This window comes from Peromyscus maniculatus, chromosome 3 (assembly GCF_049852395.1).
Source record: "Peromyscus maniculatus bairdii isolate BWxNUB_F1_BW_parent chromosome 3, HU_Pman_BW_mat_3.1, whole genome shotgun sequence".
NCBI classification, from domain to species: domain Eukaryota; kingdom Metazoa; phylum Chordata; class Mammalia; order Rodentia; family Cricetidae; genus Peromyscus; species Peromyscus maniculatus.
This window is the reverse complement of record NC_134854.1, coordinates 34,128,986-34,148,842: the sequence shown is the minus strand read 5'-3', so window position 1 is coordinate 34,148,842 and position 19,857 is coordinate 34,128,986. Positions and strand designations below refer to the sequence as shown.

At 36.5% G+C, this 19,857-nt stretch overlaps 1 protein-coding gene across 3 annotated transcripts in view; it reads right to left on the bottom strand.

Moving 5' to 3' along the window:
- LOC121828194 (cadherin-related family member 4-like) overlaps positions 1 to 17,334 on the bottom strand; it is a 99,070-nt gene extending 81,736 nt beyond the window's left edge. The window contains exons 1-4 of one of the 3 annotated variants that reach the window (XM_076566039.1): positions 17,268 to 17,334; positions 16,169 to 16,342; positions 9,695 to 9,865; positions 1,196 to 1,290 (exon numbers count right to left, since the gene is read on the bottom strand). In XM_076566039.1, coding sequence (XP_076422154.1) covers positions 1,196 to 1,290; positions 9,695 to 9,865; positions 16,169 to 16,342; positions 17,268 to 17,301 — 474 coding nt within the window. In that variant the 5' untranslated portion in view covers positions 17,302 to 17,334. The remainder of the gene's footprint in view (positions 1 to 1,195; positions 1,291 to 9,694; positions 9,866 to 16,168; positions 16,343 to 17,267) is intronic. The other 2 variants (XM_076566038.1, XM_076566037.1) reach the window with 2 other exon arrangements.
- Between the last annotated feature and the right edge of the window lie 2,523 nt (positions 17,335 to 19,857).

The following is a 19,857-nucleotide window of genomic DNA, read 5'->3' as shown; positions in this document are numbered from 1 at the left end:
CCACTTTTTAAATTCCAAAAAGAAATCAACATTTACACACACATGTTAAAATTTCAAATATTAATACAGCTAGCTGGATATGCAGGTTTTAAAACTTTACTGAAAGTTCTCCAGTAATTTGAGGAGAGGTTAAATTAGATAAATCTGTTCTCAAAAGTGTCTGGCAATAAAGTAAAAGAAGTTAATAATTTGCTAGGGGAAGCTCCAGTTACCGTTATGAACTTATTTTTAAACTGATATGAATCCTATACTCTAGCAATATAACTAATTCTCAAAACACGATATTTTGAAACTATCACCCACTGGTCCCTCTCATGTTCCTACAAATGGCAAACTGGCAATACTATTTTCAGCTGTACCATAGGTTAGTTTTCTTTAATCTACAGAAAAGACATTATCTAATGGGGAAATATCTCAGATTTCTTAACAATTTCATATTGGCTTGTCTACAACAATATAATCTTGACTATTCTATAAGGAATTTTACTACTTTGACAACAATATCAATGAGTGGTAGGGAAAGAAATAAATATCTTCTAATTGTGCAAAGCACAGGCAGGAGAGTTTATATGACTGTCCCAACATCACGACACTGGTCTGGGATAAAGCGAGAGCAGCCCAGGTAAGCTGACAGCCCAGCAGCCATTGCTGCTCCATTAGCTCACAGTGAGAGTCACTGAATTAGTAGTAAGAGATGTCAGTATGTGTTCAAAAGGAACAGCTGTTAGGATAGCATGCTGACTCTCAGAGTTTAAATGCCAGCACACTCCCTGGATAGAACTTTAGAAGGTTTCCTTCCTTGCCAAGTCTATGAGAAACTGTCTAACCATGAATCAATTATTAGAAAACAAATCTCTATAGGTTAGATACTTATGAGTCACAGAGACACAGACACAGAAACACACACACACACACACACACACACACACACACACACACACACAAACACAAACATACATATATATAGACTGGTTTACAGTAGGGTTTGTATACATATATGCACATTTTATTATATAATCACATTAAAAATAATCTTCTAAAATGTTTTTTCAACTTTAACACAAATATTGCACTGAATAATTAACTTTATTCATTCATTAAATTATGTTGTCTATTCTTCTAAACAGCCTCAGATACTTTGCCCTGTGTACCAGCTTCAGAAATATACGCATCTCCCGCAATATTGGCCACCTACTGTTAGCCTGTCACCATGTGCAATGTCCTCATCTGTAACAGTCACTTTATAGATGGATTGAAAGAGTGGATAGTCCTCAGCAATTTCAAATGTAGCTGTGAAGCAAAAATCAAGAACATTATATCAAAATATTTGTTATGTTAATGTGGATTTTGGATTATTGTGGGACTGGGCTAACAATTTAAGACAGCTAGTCTTCCTTTTCTCCTTTTAGTCTTTCCCTCTTTGGCTTCTTATCATCTTTCCTGGCTCACAGAGTGCTTTTCCTTACTCCGTAGCATTATTGTCAGCAACTATAGCTTAGTAAGAAAGAACATGACATGAGGATCCAGTAAGGTGCCACAAAGTATTTCTACATCTGCTAGGGTCTGTTTCACATACTTTATAACATCTCTTTAAAACACAGGTTTTTTTAAAAATGCATAAACTTATATAAAATATGGCATGGATGAATTGTGTGGGCTCAGGAAAAAATTTGTTAAATAAATTGTTTTCTTTATTTCTGAAATGAGTGTCTGCATGTGTATGTGTGCATGTGTGTGTGTGTGTGTGTGTGTGTGTGTGTGTGTGATTTATGAAGGTGTGTACATCTGTGTGTGTATGTGCATGTGTTGTGTGCATTATGAGGGTGTGTGTGCCTGTGCATTGCTCCATTAGACCTTATTGAAACTTGAACTCATGATCAGTGACAAGGCATTTTTAAATTTCCTATTTCTTATATAAGTAGACTAAATTCAACTTATAATAAAACCAAACTTTCCCAAATTTCTCAACTAAATTAAAATTTTTGTAACATTTAATGTAAGAGATTTTGGCATAGTGGAGGGTAATGCTGGTACTCAGGAACATGTCTCCCATATTTTCTTTAGAAATAATACAAGAAGAAAGAGGAGAAAGAAGAGAATAATTACCAACACACACAAATCCACTTTAGCATGGTTTGAATACATATCATCATCCAATTTCAAAGAAACTTAGGTGAATTAATAATATGAAGAATAAAATCTTATTAAACTTAGGAATTGATGTCTTAAGCTTTCATTTCACTCTGATGCCATGTGTCAAACAAAAAAAAAATCACACAGAAAAACTGTCAGTAAGAGAAAAAATGCAAATACCAGGTCTAATTATGCTGTGAAACTCTTACCAGAAAAATCAAATCTATTGAAAGTACAAAACCAGAAAATTCTGTTCAAAGCCTCATGGGTGTACAGTAGTGCAGGAAGGGACAGAAATGCTTAAAAACACACCTGAAAACTTGTTTTTTTCATTAAAGTCAAATAAATGATAACAAAATTGAGGTGGGTAGCATTTCCAGCTTTGATCTGGAAGTTTTCTAATAGCAATCTCTGAAGTCTCCAGAAGGAAAATGGGGCCCCAACAACAGCAACTCTTCCCAATCCAGAATGATGCCGTGGTAATCATCATCATACTTCACTTCTTGCCAAATTTCAGACAATCTTAGCCATTGCTCCAGAATCTACAGTTAGTCTAACTGAGATTTAACTATCTGAGCTTTCTTACAGTACCCAACAAAGATACTATCACCCCCTAAACAGCAGGAAGCAATTCTAAGAAAATGACGCCCCTTCTATCTAAGGTTTCATATTTCTCAGGGTTATGGATGATGGTTATAGGGTTGGGGGTGAAAGAAAATATTAGACTGAGTACTCTCCTTAAGAAAAGAAAAAGTGTCTCAAAAAAAGGAAAAGAAGAAATGGAATGGATAGGTATAAGATATTATGGTAGATTATTGTATATACTAGTAAAGGAATTTAGTAAAATAGCAACCTTAGATAATTTGCACTGTTATGGATTCTTATATGTTGATACAAATGTAAACTATTTGTATATTTCTGTTTAAGATAATTTGTATATTGATACAAATACAGAACTATATTTGTTATAATGTACATATATTTCTACTCTTATTTCAAATATTTATATATTGATACAAATGTAAATTTATATCTGTCATACAGTATGTATGTTCTACTTCTGTTTAGGATATTCTGTATATTGATATACATTTAAGATTATTGTCATATTGCATATTGCACTATACATTCCTACCTCTGTTATAAATATCCTGTGTATTGTCACAATTTTGAAGACATCGTCCTTTACCGTATATTTGCTTATAGACTGTTTACCATGTTCATGGGAAGCCTTAGTCCTTAGATGATTTAGGTAGATAAGACTTATAGATTTATAGTCACCTATGCTTGTCATCTCTATAGTTATATTAGTTAGGTTATCCAGATTCACAGATAACATAAGTCGATGGACAGGTAGTCTTCAAACACTTCATGGACCTAGAGAATATGGCATTTAAATAACTTAGAATTCTGTTGACGTGGGACACAATTGCTCCTGGCAGCACCAATTTGATCCCGAGAGAATGTTGGGCTTCTAAGACATTCCCATTTGGAAGTCTGTCTTCTTGGCACAAAATGACCTATTGGGCAAAGAAATGCCCTTGCCTCAACTGCTGACAGTATGAATGCTATTCTTCTGGACAAGCAGGACACAAGGAAAAGTGACCTCTGAACTCTGCCAAGATAGGGTAAGATGGTCTTTCAGAATTCCTGCTTCTGAAAATGGTCTGTCAGATACTCTAGGCCTGTAGCCAATTTGAATGCTCCCACATACTGAGAAACATTAGGTGACTGTCCAGGCTGCCAGCTGTCTCTGTCTACTCTTGCAAGATTCCCAAAAGTTGCTTGCAACCATCTTCCATTTCTCAGGTACCATTATATTCCTTCTCAGGTCTTTGATGGGATTGAAGACTAGCAGTTATAGGTACAACTTAGTATATATATATTGTTTTCTTTATTTCTGAAATGAGTGTCTGCATGTGTACGTGTGCATCTGTGTGTGTGTGTGTGTGTGTGTGTGATTTATGAAGGTGTGTACATCTGTGTGTGTCTGTGTGTATGTGCATGTGTTGTGTGCATTATGAGGGTGTGTGTGCTAGATAGAACATATTAAGTATTAGATTCAGGTTCTTTAGGATAGGACACCTTTTGGAATGATCTTTGTAACATGCATTTACCTACGCTCTGACATCTCTGGATTTTTGTATGTGTTTCTTGCTTGATATTGTTTGCATTGGTAGTAGTTCATCTTATCTAGGTCATTATCCCTCATTACTCCTGAACAATATTTATAGCCATTCCTTTGTATATAATCTTGTATCAGGTTAGAACCTTCTTATTTAGACAAAAGAGGGACATGTAGTGGGTAGCCATTTCAGCTTTGATCTGGAAGTTCCAACCCCCATTGAGGCTTCGGTAACTGTCATGACTACAAGGCAGGGCCAAGAGAGGACCCTGAAGACCTGAGATCCGGATGTGCCGGCCCTCTTGGTTCCTGGACCCTGGACGCTAGAGGTAGACTGAATAGAATTCTCCAGAGAACATCACCGGACTGCGCTACACCTTTCGCAGACCCTGCAACCTATCCCTTCACTTGTAAGTTCCCCACAAAATAAACCTCCCTTTTAATTATGTGGAGTGGCCTTAATAATTTCACCAATACAAAATTACTCTAAGATAATAATCGAAATTTAAAATAGATGAAGTAAAGCATAACTAGACAGATGCAGGCATCTAAACTTCAGCTTGAATCAAATGATCAGAACACTGGACTTAATGTCCTTTTGAATTGTCCAAATGTTGGCCAACTGTCAGGTTTTTCTGAGTCTTTATTAGCTCAAGCTTTTATCTACAAAGAGAATTATTAAAGGTTTAACTGTACTGAACCCTCAAAGCTCTGAAGCAATTCTTCATTAGTGCACTCTTTTAACTTTCTATGTTCCTCAATCTTTGTTTTTCCCCCCCAAAAGCCTTCACCCCTTCTCATCTATTTTGAAGTCCAGGGTGGAGCTATCAACCTATCACAAAGTAAACAACCGCTTAGGCTAGTAAGAGCTGAACTTTTCCCAGGGGCTCTGCACCACCACTCATAACTGCGTGTTCTGTCCTTGTATTGGTGAAATGGAAGCATTTCTCCACAAGGGGCAAACCTGCTCACTGTCTGGCACCTCCCTTGATCTTCCCTTGCTCTGACTGGGTTATCCCTCATTTTCAGTCACTCTTTCACTTCTGCCTACTACTCTTTAGCGTATAAACACACTCATTTCTGTAAAACACTGATTACCTCTGGCCCCAACTCTTTGCTACCCTTCATTGTCAGGGTTTATATTATCTTTTCACCTCTTACTCAATCTTAAATCCATTCTACAGCAGAAACAGTTTCACAAAACTTATTTGTACATCCATGCTTGCCTAACAAATGGACCAAACTTAGTGTTTATGTTATTGATTTCCCATCAACATTTATACAAGTGATACTTCTTTCATCACTTGGCAGACAAAAGAGCACCACTAAGAAGGAGTTGATCTAAAACTTCCAGCATCTATGGAAAAAAAAAAATCTCCTGTTGGCAATCTCCTGAATAGCTATTAAGTTCTTTGATATGGCAAAATGCTGGTACAGAATTTCAGATCATGTCCAACAGTGTCTTAGCAATCCCAGGTGTCCAGTAACTATCTCCCTTATTCTGTCCTCATTGAGCACACATTTATTATCCCCTCATAGGCAAGAAGGAATTCAAAGCAAGAAGAAGGTAGTCATCACACTCAAGAGTCATAGGAGTTTGAGATCCAGATAGGGTACAAGAACTCAGGGGTGGGGGGGGATCAGGAGGGATAATCTGATACCTCACTTCTTTACTACGATAGGAAGGGGAAATAAAACATGACAAGAACACAGTTATTTAGTTAAATATACAGCCAATACCATTGAAAGTGTGTGTGCACGTGCTTGTTCCTATTGAAAACAAAACAAACTGCACATGATTGTTAGAGAATATTTTTCACAATAGTAAAAAGAAGTAAAAGACTACTTTTGTATTGAGTTTATGGAATATACATTACATTTCTAAATGCAACCAAGATTTTGAAAGAAGTAAAGGCAGTAGTTGAAGAAAATATAAAAGATATTTTCATATACAAAAATTCTAATTTATTTTAATGATCATTTAAAAAATTAATATGGCTAATTTAGTAAATTGAACACTTGATTTTGCTTTGTACATTTTAAACTTTAAGATGGTGTATTAAAAATTACTTTATGTTTTCAAAAGAAATTTATAGTTCAAATTCATCATCTTCAAAATTGAGGTAAATTATATTTTCATAGAACTACATTTTAATTACAGTGATAAAAATGTCTTTCAAGTAGATACTCAAGCTGACACACTTGGGTCACTAGTATGTTCTCAGAATGTAGAATACAAGCATAATTTGAAAGAAAAAATATAAAATTTCAAGGCATCTTTTAATTTGATAAACAGAAAATAAATTAAAACGATAAATAAAGACATATAACTGTTCAAAAGGGAGATACAAACAGTGATAGAGGCTTCATTAATCACAGCTGTGCATTTTATCCCATCCATTTGTCCTTCCCTCCTCGTGTGCTCAACCTCCCATTCAAATGAATCCTCTCTGCTTGTTTCTGAAATTACCCCAATGTCTTCTTTTAAAAAGAAATGAACCAGACAGGAGTCTTGCAATCCCAGACAACCCAGCCTCTGCCTTCTCTTCAGTTTCATATTGAGATATTTAAAGATATGTTTTCTTTTCTCAGACTCACTAGCCAAACCAACCTGCTACACTCTGGCTTCCACACCACGACATGGTAAACTAGCTCCTAGACTTGTTGGTTATATTTCCTTATATTGTCTGGGGGAAGCAACGTGCGTTGTAATTCGCCAATTCAGTTCATTGTAGAAGGCAGTTCTACTCAGCAAGCACCTGGCGTTCTCCTGGAATGTTCTTTTCCCTGTCGTTTATGGAATAGCTCCTCCTTTGTCTACCACCGCTTTGAGTCCTCTCTTTCCTTGGCAGGCTAGCTTTCTTCCCCATGTCATTAAATGTTGTTCTTCAAGGTTTGGCCCTCTGCCTTCCTTTCCTCTAATTCCCGACTGTGATTTAGTAATTTCATCCAAATCCATGGTTTCAATTACAAAACATTCATAGCCCTATGCAAGCCCTCTGAGCTCAACTGCTAACTAAAATCCCTGCTTTGATACATGTACCAAAGGCATGTCAAATATGATATGTTGTTCTGGGGGTGCCATTTATGGAAGATTGCTTGCCTGTTTTGCTTGGAGTCCTTATTTATTGCCTAATCCCCAAACAAACAATCAAATAACATGTTCAAACAGCTCAGAATTCTCTTCAAATGATGTCTATTCCTCAGTTTCCCTTTTATGCTTGAGGATCTCTGCCTCAGTTTTGCAAATCAGAAACCTGAGTGCTTTCCTTCTTCCTTTTTAGTTTGTTTGTCATTGGATTCACTTAGCACTTAAGCATAACAAGACAAGTCTTCCCATTAATTTCTACCACATCCCTACCTAAAATGCACCCTGGATTACTGAAAAATAAACTGCTGTCTGGCCTTCCTCTATCTGTTCTCAATATCTTTAAACTTATTCAAATAAGTTACATCTGTAATTGTGTTGGTGTTTCTATGATCTAAACTAAAACAAAGTTAAAAGTTTATATAAAATAAAATTATTTAAATATACAAAAACAGATATTCTGTGACAGAAAAAAGCTGTATGAAACTGATGTTTCAGTATTCATGATGCCAGCAATGCACCTGCTTGCTGTCAGTTATGCACTGCTGCATTTCTGCTACAGGAGCAGAGTTGAGTGATAGTGAACTCATCATTCAAATCATGAATCCCGGGTACTCAGTTCTCAATAACTTACTATTTTTAATTCCCACATCTCTTCCTTACAATCAGAAGATGAGAAGGTAGAATGTCTGACACACCTTTAAGGAATGCGAACTATTTTGTTGTTGAAATTTTTGAATAAAAAGGTATTTATTAGACAATAGCTCTTTAGTTAAAAAAATCCGACGCATGACAGAGAACACAGACTAAGCTCTGATCACTTAACGTTTGGAAAATTGTTATCAGAAAAAGTAGAATGCTTTAGATGAAACATTTCATGATCTCAGATTTTATTCATAAAAAGAAAAAATAATATAACCAAAGCAGGATTCTGAAAATTCACTTGTTAGCCAAGAAAAGAGTAATTCACTAATACATTTACTTATATCTCCCTCCTGCCTTCCTATCTTACTTCTTTTTTTCTTTAGAAAATTTTTCCATTCATTTTACACACCAATCAAAGATCCCCCTGTTCCCTCTTCTCACTGCCCCCAGACACCTCCTCCCAACCCATCCCCACTCCTCCCCACAAGAAGGGAAGGCCTCCCATGTGGAGGCACATCCAGTAGAGGCAAATTCAAGCCCTTCCCTCTGCCTCAAAGATGCACAAGGTGTCCCAAAATCCTGCTCATGCACCAGGGATAGATTCTGATCCTACTGGAAAAAGAAAGCATCTTCAATAAATGGCGCTGGCATAACTTGATGTCAACATATAGAAGATTGCAAATAGATCCATATCTATCACCATGCACAAAACTCAAGTCCAACTGGATCAAAGACCTCAATATAAAACCAGTAACACTGAACCTGATAGAAAAGAAAGTAGGAAGCAGTCTTGAACTCATTAGCACAAAAGACCACTTACTAAATATAACATCAGTAGCACAGACACTGAGAGCAACAATTAATAAATGCGACCTCTTGAAACTGAGAAGCTTCTATAAAGCAAAGAACAAAATAAATAAGACAAAACAACAGCCTACAGAATGGGGAAGGATCTTCACCAACCCCACATCTGACAGAGGGCTGATCTCCAGAATATATAAAGGACTCAAGAAACTAGACATCAAAATAACAACAATCCAATTTAAAAATGGGCTACAGAGCTAAACAGAGAATTCTCAAAGGAAGAATCTCAAGTGGCCAAAAGACATTTAAGAAATAGTTCAACATTCTTAGTCATCAGGGAAATGCAAATCAAAATGACTCTGAGATACCTGTTAGAATGGCTAAGATTTAAAAAAAAAAAAAAAATCCTCTGAAGACAGCTTATACTTGAGAGGATGTGGAGCAAGGGGAACATTCCTCCATTGTTGGTGGGAGTGCAAACTTGTACAGCCACTTTGGAACTTAGTATGGCAGTTTCTCAGAAAATTGGGAATCAATCTTCCTTAAGACCCAGCTATACCACTCTTGGGCATATATCCAAGGAACGCTCAATCATATCTTACTTTTTTTATAAATGTCCTTAAGAATTATTTTTCTAATTTCAATGTGTTTGCTTTCTGACCTCCCAATATATAAGTGAAATTTTCTACCCCTAGCAAATGTACATTCAGTCTATTCTATTGAGAATTGGTTTGTTTTCTTATACATATGTATAATGGGGTATAGTTTTTTATATTTGTATATACTACATACTTTGTCTAATAATACCACCAAATAGTTCCATATTAAACAGTATGTCTCATCTCTTTCACTGTATATTTCTATTGAAACTAAACAACAGGAAAAAATAAGAATCATACCTGAACCCGAAGAAAAGAGGGGGTCAGCAGTACAGTCTGGAGGTTCTGGAACATCTATTATATTAATGGTCAAAACATGTCTCATGACCCCTCCAGTATCAACTATAAGTAGAAACCTGGTTGGATCAGTTTCATAATTAAAGATTTTTGTAGCTGTGATGACACCAGAATCTAACAAAGAGACAATTAAAATCATAAATACCTAAGTATCTTTCTATCTACAAAAATATACCTTAAATGTCTAGAAATGTGCTAGTATTAGAAATTATAATTGATATGCAAATGAATTAAATTGGAAATGACATGATCTATCCAAAGTAGCACAATTATCTGTCATTCTATGAATCTTTTATGATTCATAGGAAAGAAAAGAAAATAGGTATGAAAACAAATTATTTACAAAGAAAAAATACAGGCAAGTAGATATAAGTAATTCACACATTTTGATCTAGTAAACTGTGTTTTCCTTAAAACATTTTCATTGAAAATCATTTCTGAAATCACAGAGACTATTAGTGACAGAGATTTCATTGTCCTCATGCTCACTTGATATAAACAAGGAAAAAGTTTATTTATATCAAGCTTCACTAGTTATAATAAGTTGACTCTAAAATCATGATATAAAGTCTTTATGTGTTTGATAATATGGGTATGGGGCAGTGGTATATACATGTTTGTTGGCGGTATGCTACATGAGGTTGATGTTGATGTTGTCCTAGATCATTTATTGCCTTGTATAGAATTCTCATCATTTGAGTTAACTGACTGGATTCACTGGTTGACCAGAAAGCATCATGGATCTCTCTGTCACTACCCCTTCCCACCTGCACTGGTTTACAGATGACCATTGCTATGCCCAGCTTTTACTTGGGTGCTAAGAATCTGATCTCAAAATATTTACATTTATATATCAAGTACTTTATCAACAGAGCCAACTCTCCAGCCCCTGGGGTCTGGGTTTTGCAGACTTTTGACCTGAAACTGAGATAAAATTTGTTACCAAGAATTCTATGTTGTGGAAGGAGATATGTTGCTCCTGCTAGAGTAGTCTAATTTTCAGCATTAAAATAATCAGTTAAATCGAGGAAAGAAGAGCTAGTATAGATGAAATGAAGAAAAAATATAGACAGTTCAAACATGTTTTTATTATTAGGCATATCAGTTTTATTAAGTCTGGATATTTTGAAAGAAACTAGAAACATGTTTCAACAAATAAGTTACTTGAAACTAAATATAATACTATCTTAGGAAGAAATCTACTGAATAGAGGGAAAAACTACAATACATTCTGAGAAATTGGCTATTATCAATAGACTATCTTTTATAATCATTTAAAACATATGCACTTACTGGTACTAGCTTATGAATTTAAAAATGGCAAATGGTAAGTTTGCTGAAACAAACTTCCTATAAGTTCTTAGAGATTTCCCTTTTAATTTTATGGAATTTTATGTGCCAGATAAACTGAGGTCATAGCAGGAGATACACATAACCCTACTTGAACATCACTCAAATTGAAATGGAGTTTATGTATTATTCCTAAGTAATTAAGAAATAATTTCAAAGTGTGGTGCTAGATCCAACCTTGAGAGACTATCAGTAACATCATTGATAGGATTTATTTACTATGGTGTCTCTTAATGGGTCTTATCTTACTAGACTGAACCAACTTGACGAAATTGGGTCTTCTATGGGTCTTCTTCTAACTCCTTATAAAGATTTTGGTGCTAAGGATATAACGCAAAATTGCCTGTATCTGTGCAGATAACATATAAAATCTAGCTATATCTGGAGTTTAAAGATCCAACTACCAAAAGAAGTAGATTTATAATAGCTCATACTTTGGTACTAGCATAGTCCCAGATGTTTGTTGATGAGTCACCAGTAGTAGAGATTTAGCATCTCATTTACTTTGAATCTAGAATGTTCTGTACAGTTTCATGTTTTCATGGCTAAGTTCCATCTTGGTGATATTGTGAGGTGGTGAATTCTTCAAAAGTTGGGAACTAGTGGCAGATCTTCATGTTATTAGAGAGTGTCCTAGAACGGAATTGTGTGAGCCCAGCCTTTCTTTTCTTCTTTCCTCTCTTCTCTCTCTACCTTTCTTTTTCTCTCTCTGTTCATGAAGGGGGCTGCTTTTTCTTGCCATGCATCCCTACCATGTCTTAGAGGTAGCAACCATCTGCAACTCTAGTTCTAGAGGATTCAACACCTTCTGGATTCTAGAAGCAACACACACATGTGGTGCATAGACATACGTGTAGGCAAAGTACCCATACACATAAAATAAAAATAAATGCAACTTAAAAAAAGATAAGTGTGTTTTAAAAAGCAAAGGGTAATTTTTACTTACAACAACAAAAATAAGATTATATGAGGCAAGGACCAAACTATATCCTTGAATCTATCATTAAAGTAGAATGATATGTCTTGGTGAAATCACAGTTCATCCTGAACTTTACACAAGAATATATGACAGAGGCAAGAATTAAAAACAACACTGAAGAGAATTCTTTACAGACACTGACCAATTAAATGAGAAGTGAGATGTTTTGTGGTGACACATGAGTTTTACTAAGATAAGAATGGCTTAAATGATGGCTGAACATTGCCAAAGTGAAGATGAAGAAAATATAAGAAATGTTTAATAATTAACTAGTTTAGCATGATCACTGAGAGGGAATAAAAATACAAGAGGAATTCATAGTAATTTGAAAGGGCTGGGAATAGGTAAAAGAAAGCACATCTCTTGTGGCAAGAGGGTAGAAAGGCAAAGTAACTGTCTATAAGGAACCCAAAGAAGTCTACTGATGATTTATAGTCATTTCCCAATATGTGATGTGATTTCAGTTGACAATAAAGAAGATTTTAGGTGTATCAGAGGTTTGAAATACTGAGAAATAAACACGTTAGCCAATGAAAATAGATCTGACTACAGCCACTTTAAGGGTGACTCAAACACCCTTTGAGCTAAGGATAAATTAGGATTGATATGATGGTTCATGTGATTTTTCCCAAATATTCCTTGGCCCAGGAATAGCAGAACAACAACAATTGGGCAGTCAAATGAATGAGTTCTCTCAAGTAAAATGTCCAAGAACCATATAGCAAACTCCCTGACCATATTATCAGGGAGGGATGGATAGAGGAACTTCAATGACTGCAGAAAGTATAGAGGTAATTTACAAAAAGAAAGAAAACAAAACAATGGACCTTGACATTTGTGATTAGTAATTTTGTTTAAAGAGTTTAAAAAATAAACTCTATGTTTGAGATTCTGAAATTAAGAGGAAAATAAAAGGGACTGGGAGATTTTTCAGTGGTTAAAGAACCTGTTCAATTTCAAGGATCAGAGTTCAGACCCCCAGAAACCACATAAAATCTAGGTAGACATAGCCAACCTATGTTCCCAGCCTTGGAAGGTAAATACAAGGGATTCCTGGCAGACCCTGGTTAGCTAGATAAGCAAGACTGGTTAGCTATGAGTTCAAGTGAAAGACCCTGCCTCAATATATAGGTCAAAAGCAGGGAAGGAAGACACTCAGTGTCAACTCTGGCCCCCCACCAGCACTGGCACATGAGTGTCTGTGGTGATGTTGTGTTCCCCAATACATCATGCACCCTAATAAACTTATCTGGGATCAGAGGACAGAGCAGCCACTAGATAGACATAGAGGCCAGAAAATGGTGGCACATGCTACTTTAATCCTATCACTTGGGAGGCAGAGATCCATCTGGATCTCTGTGAGTTTAAGCCACACTGGAAACAGCCAGGCATGGAGACTCACGCTTTTAATCCCAGGAGGTGAGCCTTTAATCCCAGGAAGTGACGGCAGAAAGCAGAAAGGTATATAAGACCCGAGGACCAGGAACTAGAGCTGGTTAAGCTTTTAGGCTTTGAGCAGCACAGTTCAGCTGAGATCCATTTGGATGAGGACTCAGAAGCTTCCAGTCTGAGGAAACAGGATCAGCTGAGGAATTGGCAAGGTGAGATGGCTATGGCTTATTCTGCTTCTCTGATCTTCCAGCATTCACCTCAATACCTGGCTTCAGGTTTGATTTTATTAATAAGATCTTCTAAGATTCGTGCTGCAAGTGTCTGTACATATACACACAGCTATAAATTTGTGAGCACATATATACTCAGAAACAAAACTGTACTGGGTGTTGATAAAGCTCTGGCTACAACCACAGGGATATATGAATGACAATTTATTTTAAAGTTATAGAGATTTGAGTACAAAGTTTTACACTGGCTCACAAAAGGGATGGAGCATTTGGGACACTGACTATGATATAGTGTGAGGATCATAAAAACAGAAGAAACACTGTGGCAGAACATGAAGTAGGAAGAAACAGTATGAGTGACATAATCAAGCCCCCAGAGAAATGACTACTAGGGTGTGGGAAGAAGCAAAATATCTGGAGCTGAAAATAAGCAGGGGAAATTCCAAAGAGGACCATAACCACACTCAAGAATCAGTTTTACAGATGGAGAAGCTTGCTGACTCCCCACTTCCTGACCCAGAGATATGAGATGTGTGGGAGTGTGAGTAATATCGACAGGAGACATGCTACAATTGTTCCTGAAGATGAAAATTGTTGGTTAAGCCAAGAGATAGAAAAATGTCACAAGATAGGTTAAGAAAAGAATTGTTTTTAAAAAATGATTTTTTCATAAATCATATTGGGAGCATATTGGGGACAGGATGGAAAGATCTGGGTACACAAGACTATGTGGGATTATCTTAGGGACGAAGCTGAGTAGGATGCTGATGAGCACAGAGGAGAGGATAATACTTGTTTGCAAAAGCTTCCATCTTAGGCAATTGCAAGGGCCACAGGAAATGAGAGATTAGGTGTGCATATGTTTTCCATAATTAGATTCAGATATACTCGTATTATAAAGAAATGGTGAGGAAGTAATATGGAGTACTTATCTCATCAGGGATGAAAGCCAAGATTTACACTGTAGCTTCAGCAGAGGTCAAATAGGAAAAAAGAATGTCTTTGGTCAGATGTCAGAGGTCAAATAAAAAAAGAGTAGCAGACAGTTGAGACTTAGGAGAGGGTCTGACTAGGAAAAGTTAAAGACCATCTGGGAAAATGGTTCAGCAGACAGAGTGCTTCCTGCACAAGCCTGAGGATCTGGATTAAGATCAGCATAAAAGACGAGCACAGCTTTACATCCTCTAATCCCAGAGAAGGAAAGGCAGACAGGAGGATTCCTGGAGTTTTCTGGCCAGCGACCTAGCCAAATTGATGGGCTCCAGACTTAGTGAACGAGCCTGTCTCAAGAAATAAGGCCAGAGCAGTTGAAAAGGACCCCTGCTGTCAATCTCTGATTTACATACACTTACAAACACCACACACAGATAATAAATAAGTAAATAAAAAATCAGAGGCACTATTGCCACAGAAAGATTTCTAGTATCACTCTATAGTCAGGATAAATTAATTGCAAATTTGAGGTTTAATGTAGATTCTCAGAGACTGAGTGGAAAGAGAGGGTCTGATGATCAGAAGCTGGAAATGACTTCTGTGGAAATGGGGCTGTTGTAGAATGTAGAGCATGCTCTGCTCTCAATAGAGCATTCTAAAGAAGATACATGCCCGGCAGCTGAGACACAAAGCCATTTCTATTTTTAAAACCTATTTTCTTACATTTATCATCATTATACCAGTCAGTGCTTTGACACATTTGAGTATAATATGCAAATAAATGTGCACATGCATTTTAACAGGTGTCTGAAATATAAAAAGGAGCCATGCTAGGGCACAACTCAGTTTACAGTTAACACTACCTTAGCTTCATATGTGATTGTAAAATTATAAAGTTATGAAAAAATCACACTTTGAACAAAGAACATATGGATAAAAACAAGCTGATGATCTTTCACTAGCATCACCTGTATTTTCAAGTGGGCCTGGATTGCATGCTAATTGAGGGAAAGAGTGAATTTGGTCTGCTTCTTCAATGATTTACCTGAGAACCTCTTCCTACTTTTTATCAAGTTACCAAACACATAAACTACCTGGCTGGGCACTGCCAGAAGTGTGCTCCCTGCCTTAACTGATGCTTTGCTAATCCTCATGGATACACTTTCAATTTATTGATCAAAACAATTTCAAAATGGTTTTCCTTGAAATGGTCTCAATATATATATCCCAAATCATCTTTTACTCAAGGGCTACTTTTTGCTTGGAAAAGGAAGAAGCAGAAACAATTCTCAAGCTAATTATTGGACAGAACTTAATTTACTCAGGAAAGAACACTTGCAGCAATATGAGGCTTATTCTGAAAGACGAGCAAGACAGAAAGGAAACTTCAGAAAATGAAATTATCTGAAGCAAAGTTTGAGCAAATATTCTAATGTACCATTGGAGTGTAACTACATCATTATCTTCAGAGTCTCACTTTAATGTAACAATTACAAAATAAATAAAAATATATAAATGCTAAAATTAATTTACTTGCATCGATGACAAAATCTTTTGTTTTATTCAAAAAGTGGTAGGCATTTGGTTTTCCAGCCACATCTTTGTCATAAGCACGGCTTAGCTCTGTTCCAGGAAGCTTATTTTCAGGCAAATTCACAGGGTTGATTAAGATCTGAATTTCTGCCACAATATTGGAAAACACTAGAGCTGTAACACAGAAAGACTTAAGTAAAACCAAGAGCAATGAAATGATCATTCTGTAGGCTTGTGCTCATTAGTGACTGTAGCTGATGAAAAGGCTTCATGTAAAACAAAACTAGCACTGGTTTTCTCTTTAAATGAGATTTTAATACATGTTTTCTGTTGGGCCTTACATATGAATTTTGACTAAAGAACAAGTTGAGATCCAATCATTATTCTATCTTTATTTCTTCATTCAGTCTGGCTGTTGAACTATTACCAAGTACAATGACTATGCCTGTTCAAAGGAAATTTCCCTAATTTCCTCCTTGTCATTGACCATTCAATCAAGGAATTATGTGTGTTCATTTACACTACATTTTAATTAGAAAGTTTACCACATTTTTATTTGAAACACCACTTCAAAACATCAGTGCATTGTCTTTTCTGATTTTATTTGCTTTTTTATTTTCATTATTTTCCACCATCATGAAAAAAGACTCTGCTTTGCTTTATAATGTGACTCATTATAGATTCATAAGTCCACATCTCCTCAGCAAAAAGCAGAAATAAAATATTGTGAAACTCTCTCCCAGACTGTGAAATACAACAAAAGGATAATATGTGAGCATATACAGTATCCAAAGAAATAGCCTAGTGTGAAAATTAGCCATAAATTTCAGAAATGCATCATATGATAATATGTAGTAGACAAGAGTTAAAAGCAAATAGCGCTACAAAAAGAGGATTTTGGAAATATCAAGTGGAGTACTGCTTGAAATAACCTAAGGGCATATTAAGTTTTTCTCCTTATTCACACACACCTACATGTACACAAGAATAAGCAAGAAGTGGAGGAATATTAACTGAAACTAAAAGGATCCCAGCACAGATCCAATTTTTCAATACCCATAGTCTTCTAAAGGCAAACAATTTGCAAACTTAAACTCACCTCCGCATGTTAACAAAATCTTGAAAATATTCATACTCAGGCTGGCTTCTCCAATGTCCCCACCAAGGCCCCTAACAAATGCACAACTGTGGATACTTATATAAATTCAGTCTTCATACAAGTTAAGCCAGCAGGTCAGTCAGCTGTTACTCAACTATGATGACAGTAGATTTACTCTGTTTATCCGAGTGATTATGTGCACAGGTCGTATTTCAGCTCCTGTGTTTGTTCCCACACAAATCTGGTAAGATTATCTGCAAAGCCAGCATCACTATGTGCCACCCATTTAATTCACACTTTTCCAGTTGATGGGTGGTTTCCTATGGAGAATTTTTGGCGAGAAGCCAGGTGATCTCTTCTTTAATTCTCCTTGATCTAGAAACCCCATGCATTCTTTCAAACCCTGCCTGAGACACTGCAGCTGACACTGGCTGTGTGATCACCTCTGTACCTATGGCTGCTTAGTATTGCAAGGAGCAACAAGACCCACACCTAGGCAGCTCAAAACCTAGCAAGCATAAAGAATAGATAAAAGTAACTGTACCTCCCAGAGGAGAAGCAGGAGTCAACAAAAAGCATGAAAGTTCAGATCAGAAAGAAACACTTTTAAAAAGAGAAAAAATACTCAGAGAGGTGGCATTACTTTATAGCAACAATTTCCTGACATCCTGTTAGAAAAAGGATTGCTTATTCTTCCCAGTATTTATGCATTTACATATTTTTAATTATTCATATGCAATTTGGCATAACTTAGAATTATTCACACAAGCTAGAATAAATATAAAAGAATGATCAAGCCAACGGTACCAATTAAATGTGTAACAATGTTCATAAATACATTGAAAATGATGTAAACATGGCACACTAAAATGTTTTCTGTCTCTCAGCTATTGTAAATGATGTATTTTATAATATGAATTATTATTATTTTGTAATAATAGTGAGATGAAGAGTGAAGTAAATAAAAATCAAATAATATTTCTGAGAAACTAATTTCTATTTTACCCATTAACTGTTTAAAGCGGAATTTACTTACTAAACATTTTATATGGTACATGTATTTATGTCATATAGAATACAGAGATAATACAGCTCATTATATGCCTTAAAATGCTTATATTGAAAAATTAATAAACATTCCAATTAAAGTATGATTTATATGTTTAGCATAATATATTTAACAATGTAATACATGTAAACAATTTACTTTGAATATATGAACACTGAATCTCTACTTCTGACTGGTTTACCCAAAACAAATCTTGTATATCCCCTTTCCCTCATGGCCTCTAATTTTTTCATTTCTCACTGAATTCAATTAATGCTGCCTGTTGGAATGTTGATTGGTCTCATTAGCTTGATCTTGTGCAGGTAACAATAGCTGCAAGGTCATGAGTGCAGTGACCATGTGCAGAAGACAACAAATTGTGGCTATCTTCCACATCATCCAGTGCTTAATGTCTCAGTTCTTCCATGATTCTCTCTGAGCCTTGTGTTAGGGAGGGGATGATGATATCAATGATCATTTGGGGCTGAATGCACAATAGCCACTTATTCTCTGCATAAGTGACTGTTATTTTAATTATTTAATGGTTTTATATATTCATATCTGAGGTCAAAGTCCATATAATGGAGCTAGAGAGATGGCTTGGTGGTTAAGACTGCTTCAGGGCATCCAGCTGAAGAGAGGGAAGAGGGATTCTATGAGCAAGGGGCATCAAGATCATGACGGGGAAATCTACAGAGACAACAGAACCAAGCTGATGGGAACTCACACACTTTAGACCAACAGCTGTGGAGCCTCCATGGGGCTGGACTAGATCTTTTGAATGTCAGAGACAATTGTGTAGCTTGGTTTGTTTGAGGAGCCCCTGGAAGTGGGATCAGGATCCATCCCTGGTGCATGAGCTGGCTTTTTTGAGCCCATTACCTATGATGGGGCACAGCCTGGATTGGGTGCGGGGAAGGTTTGGACCTGCCTCAACTGAATGTACCAGGCTTTGCTGGCTCCCTATGGGAGGCCTTACCTTTTCGGGGGATGCGGGGGTGGATTCAGGGAAGATAGCTGCGGTGGGAGGGACCAGGACGAGGGATGAGAGGGGGATCTGTGGTTGGTATGAAAAATGAATAAAAATTTCTTAATGAAGAAAGAGAATCAGCAACCTCAAAAAAAGAATACTCGCTGTGCAGTAATGAGTACTACAGCTTGGATCCCTATGCACATGGCAAGCCAGATGTGCGCACACTGATGTCTTCAACTCCAAGCAGAGGACAGACACTGTATGATCACTGGAGTTTTCAGGCTTTCCGCCTAGCCTAGAAAAGGAGAGCCCTGGGTTCAGGCAGAGACCTTATTTCAAAGACTAGGCAGGGAGTCATAAAGGAGCCATGCAATGCTTTCTTCTGGCCTCCGTTGGCAAACACAGACATAACCACATGTGCACACACATGTACACTCACACAGATACTAATTAATATTTAAAAATTCAGATTATGTATATACTTGGAGGTTACTACTGTTGGAAAGAGTGCCAAACATGTCTCAGAAATATGGGCATAATAGAAGAAGTGTGATGTCTGACACATAACA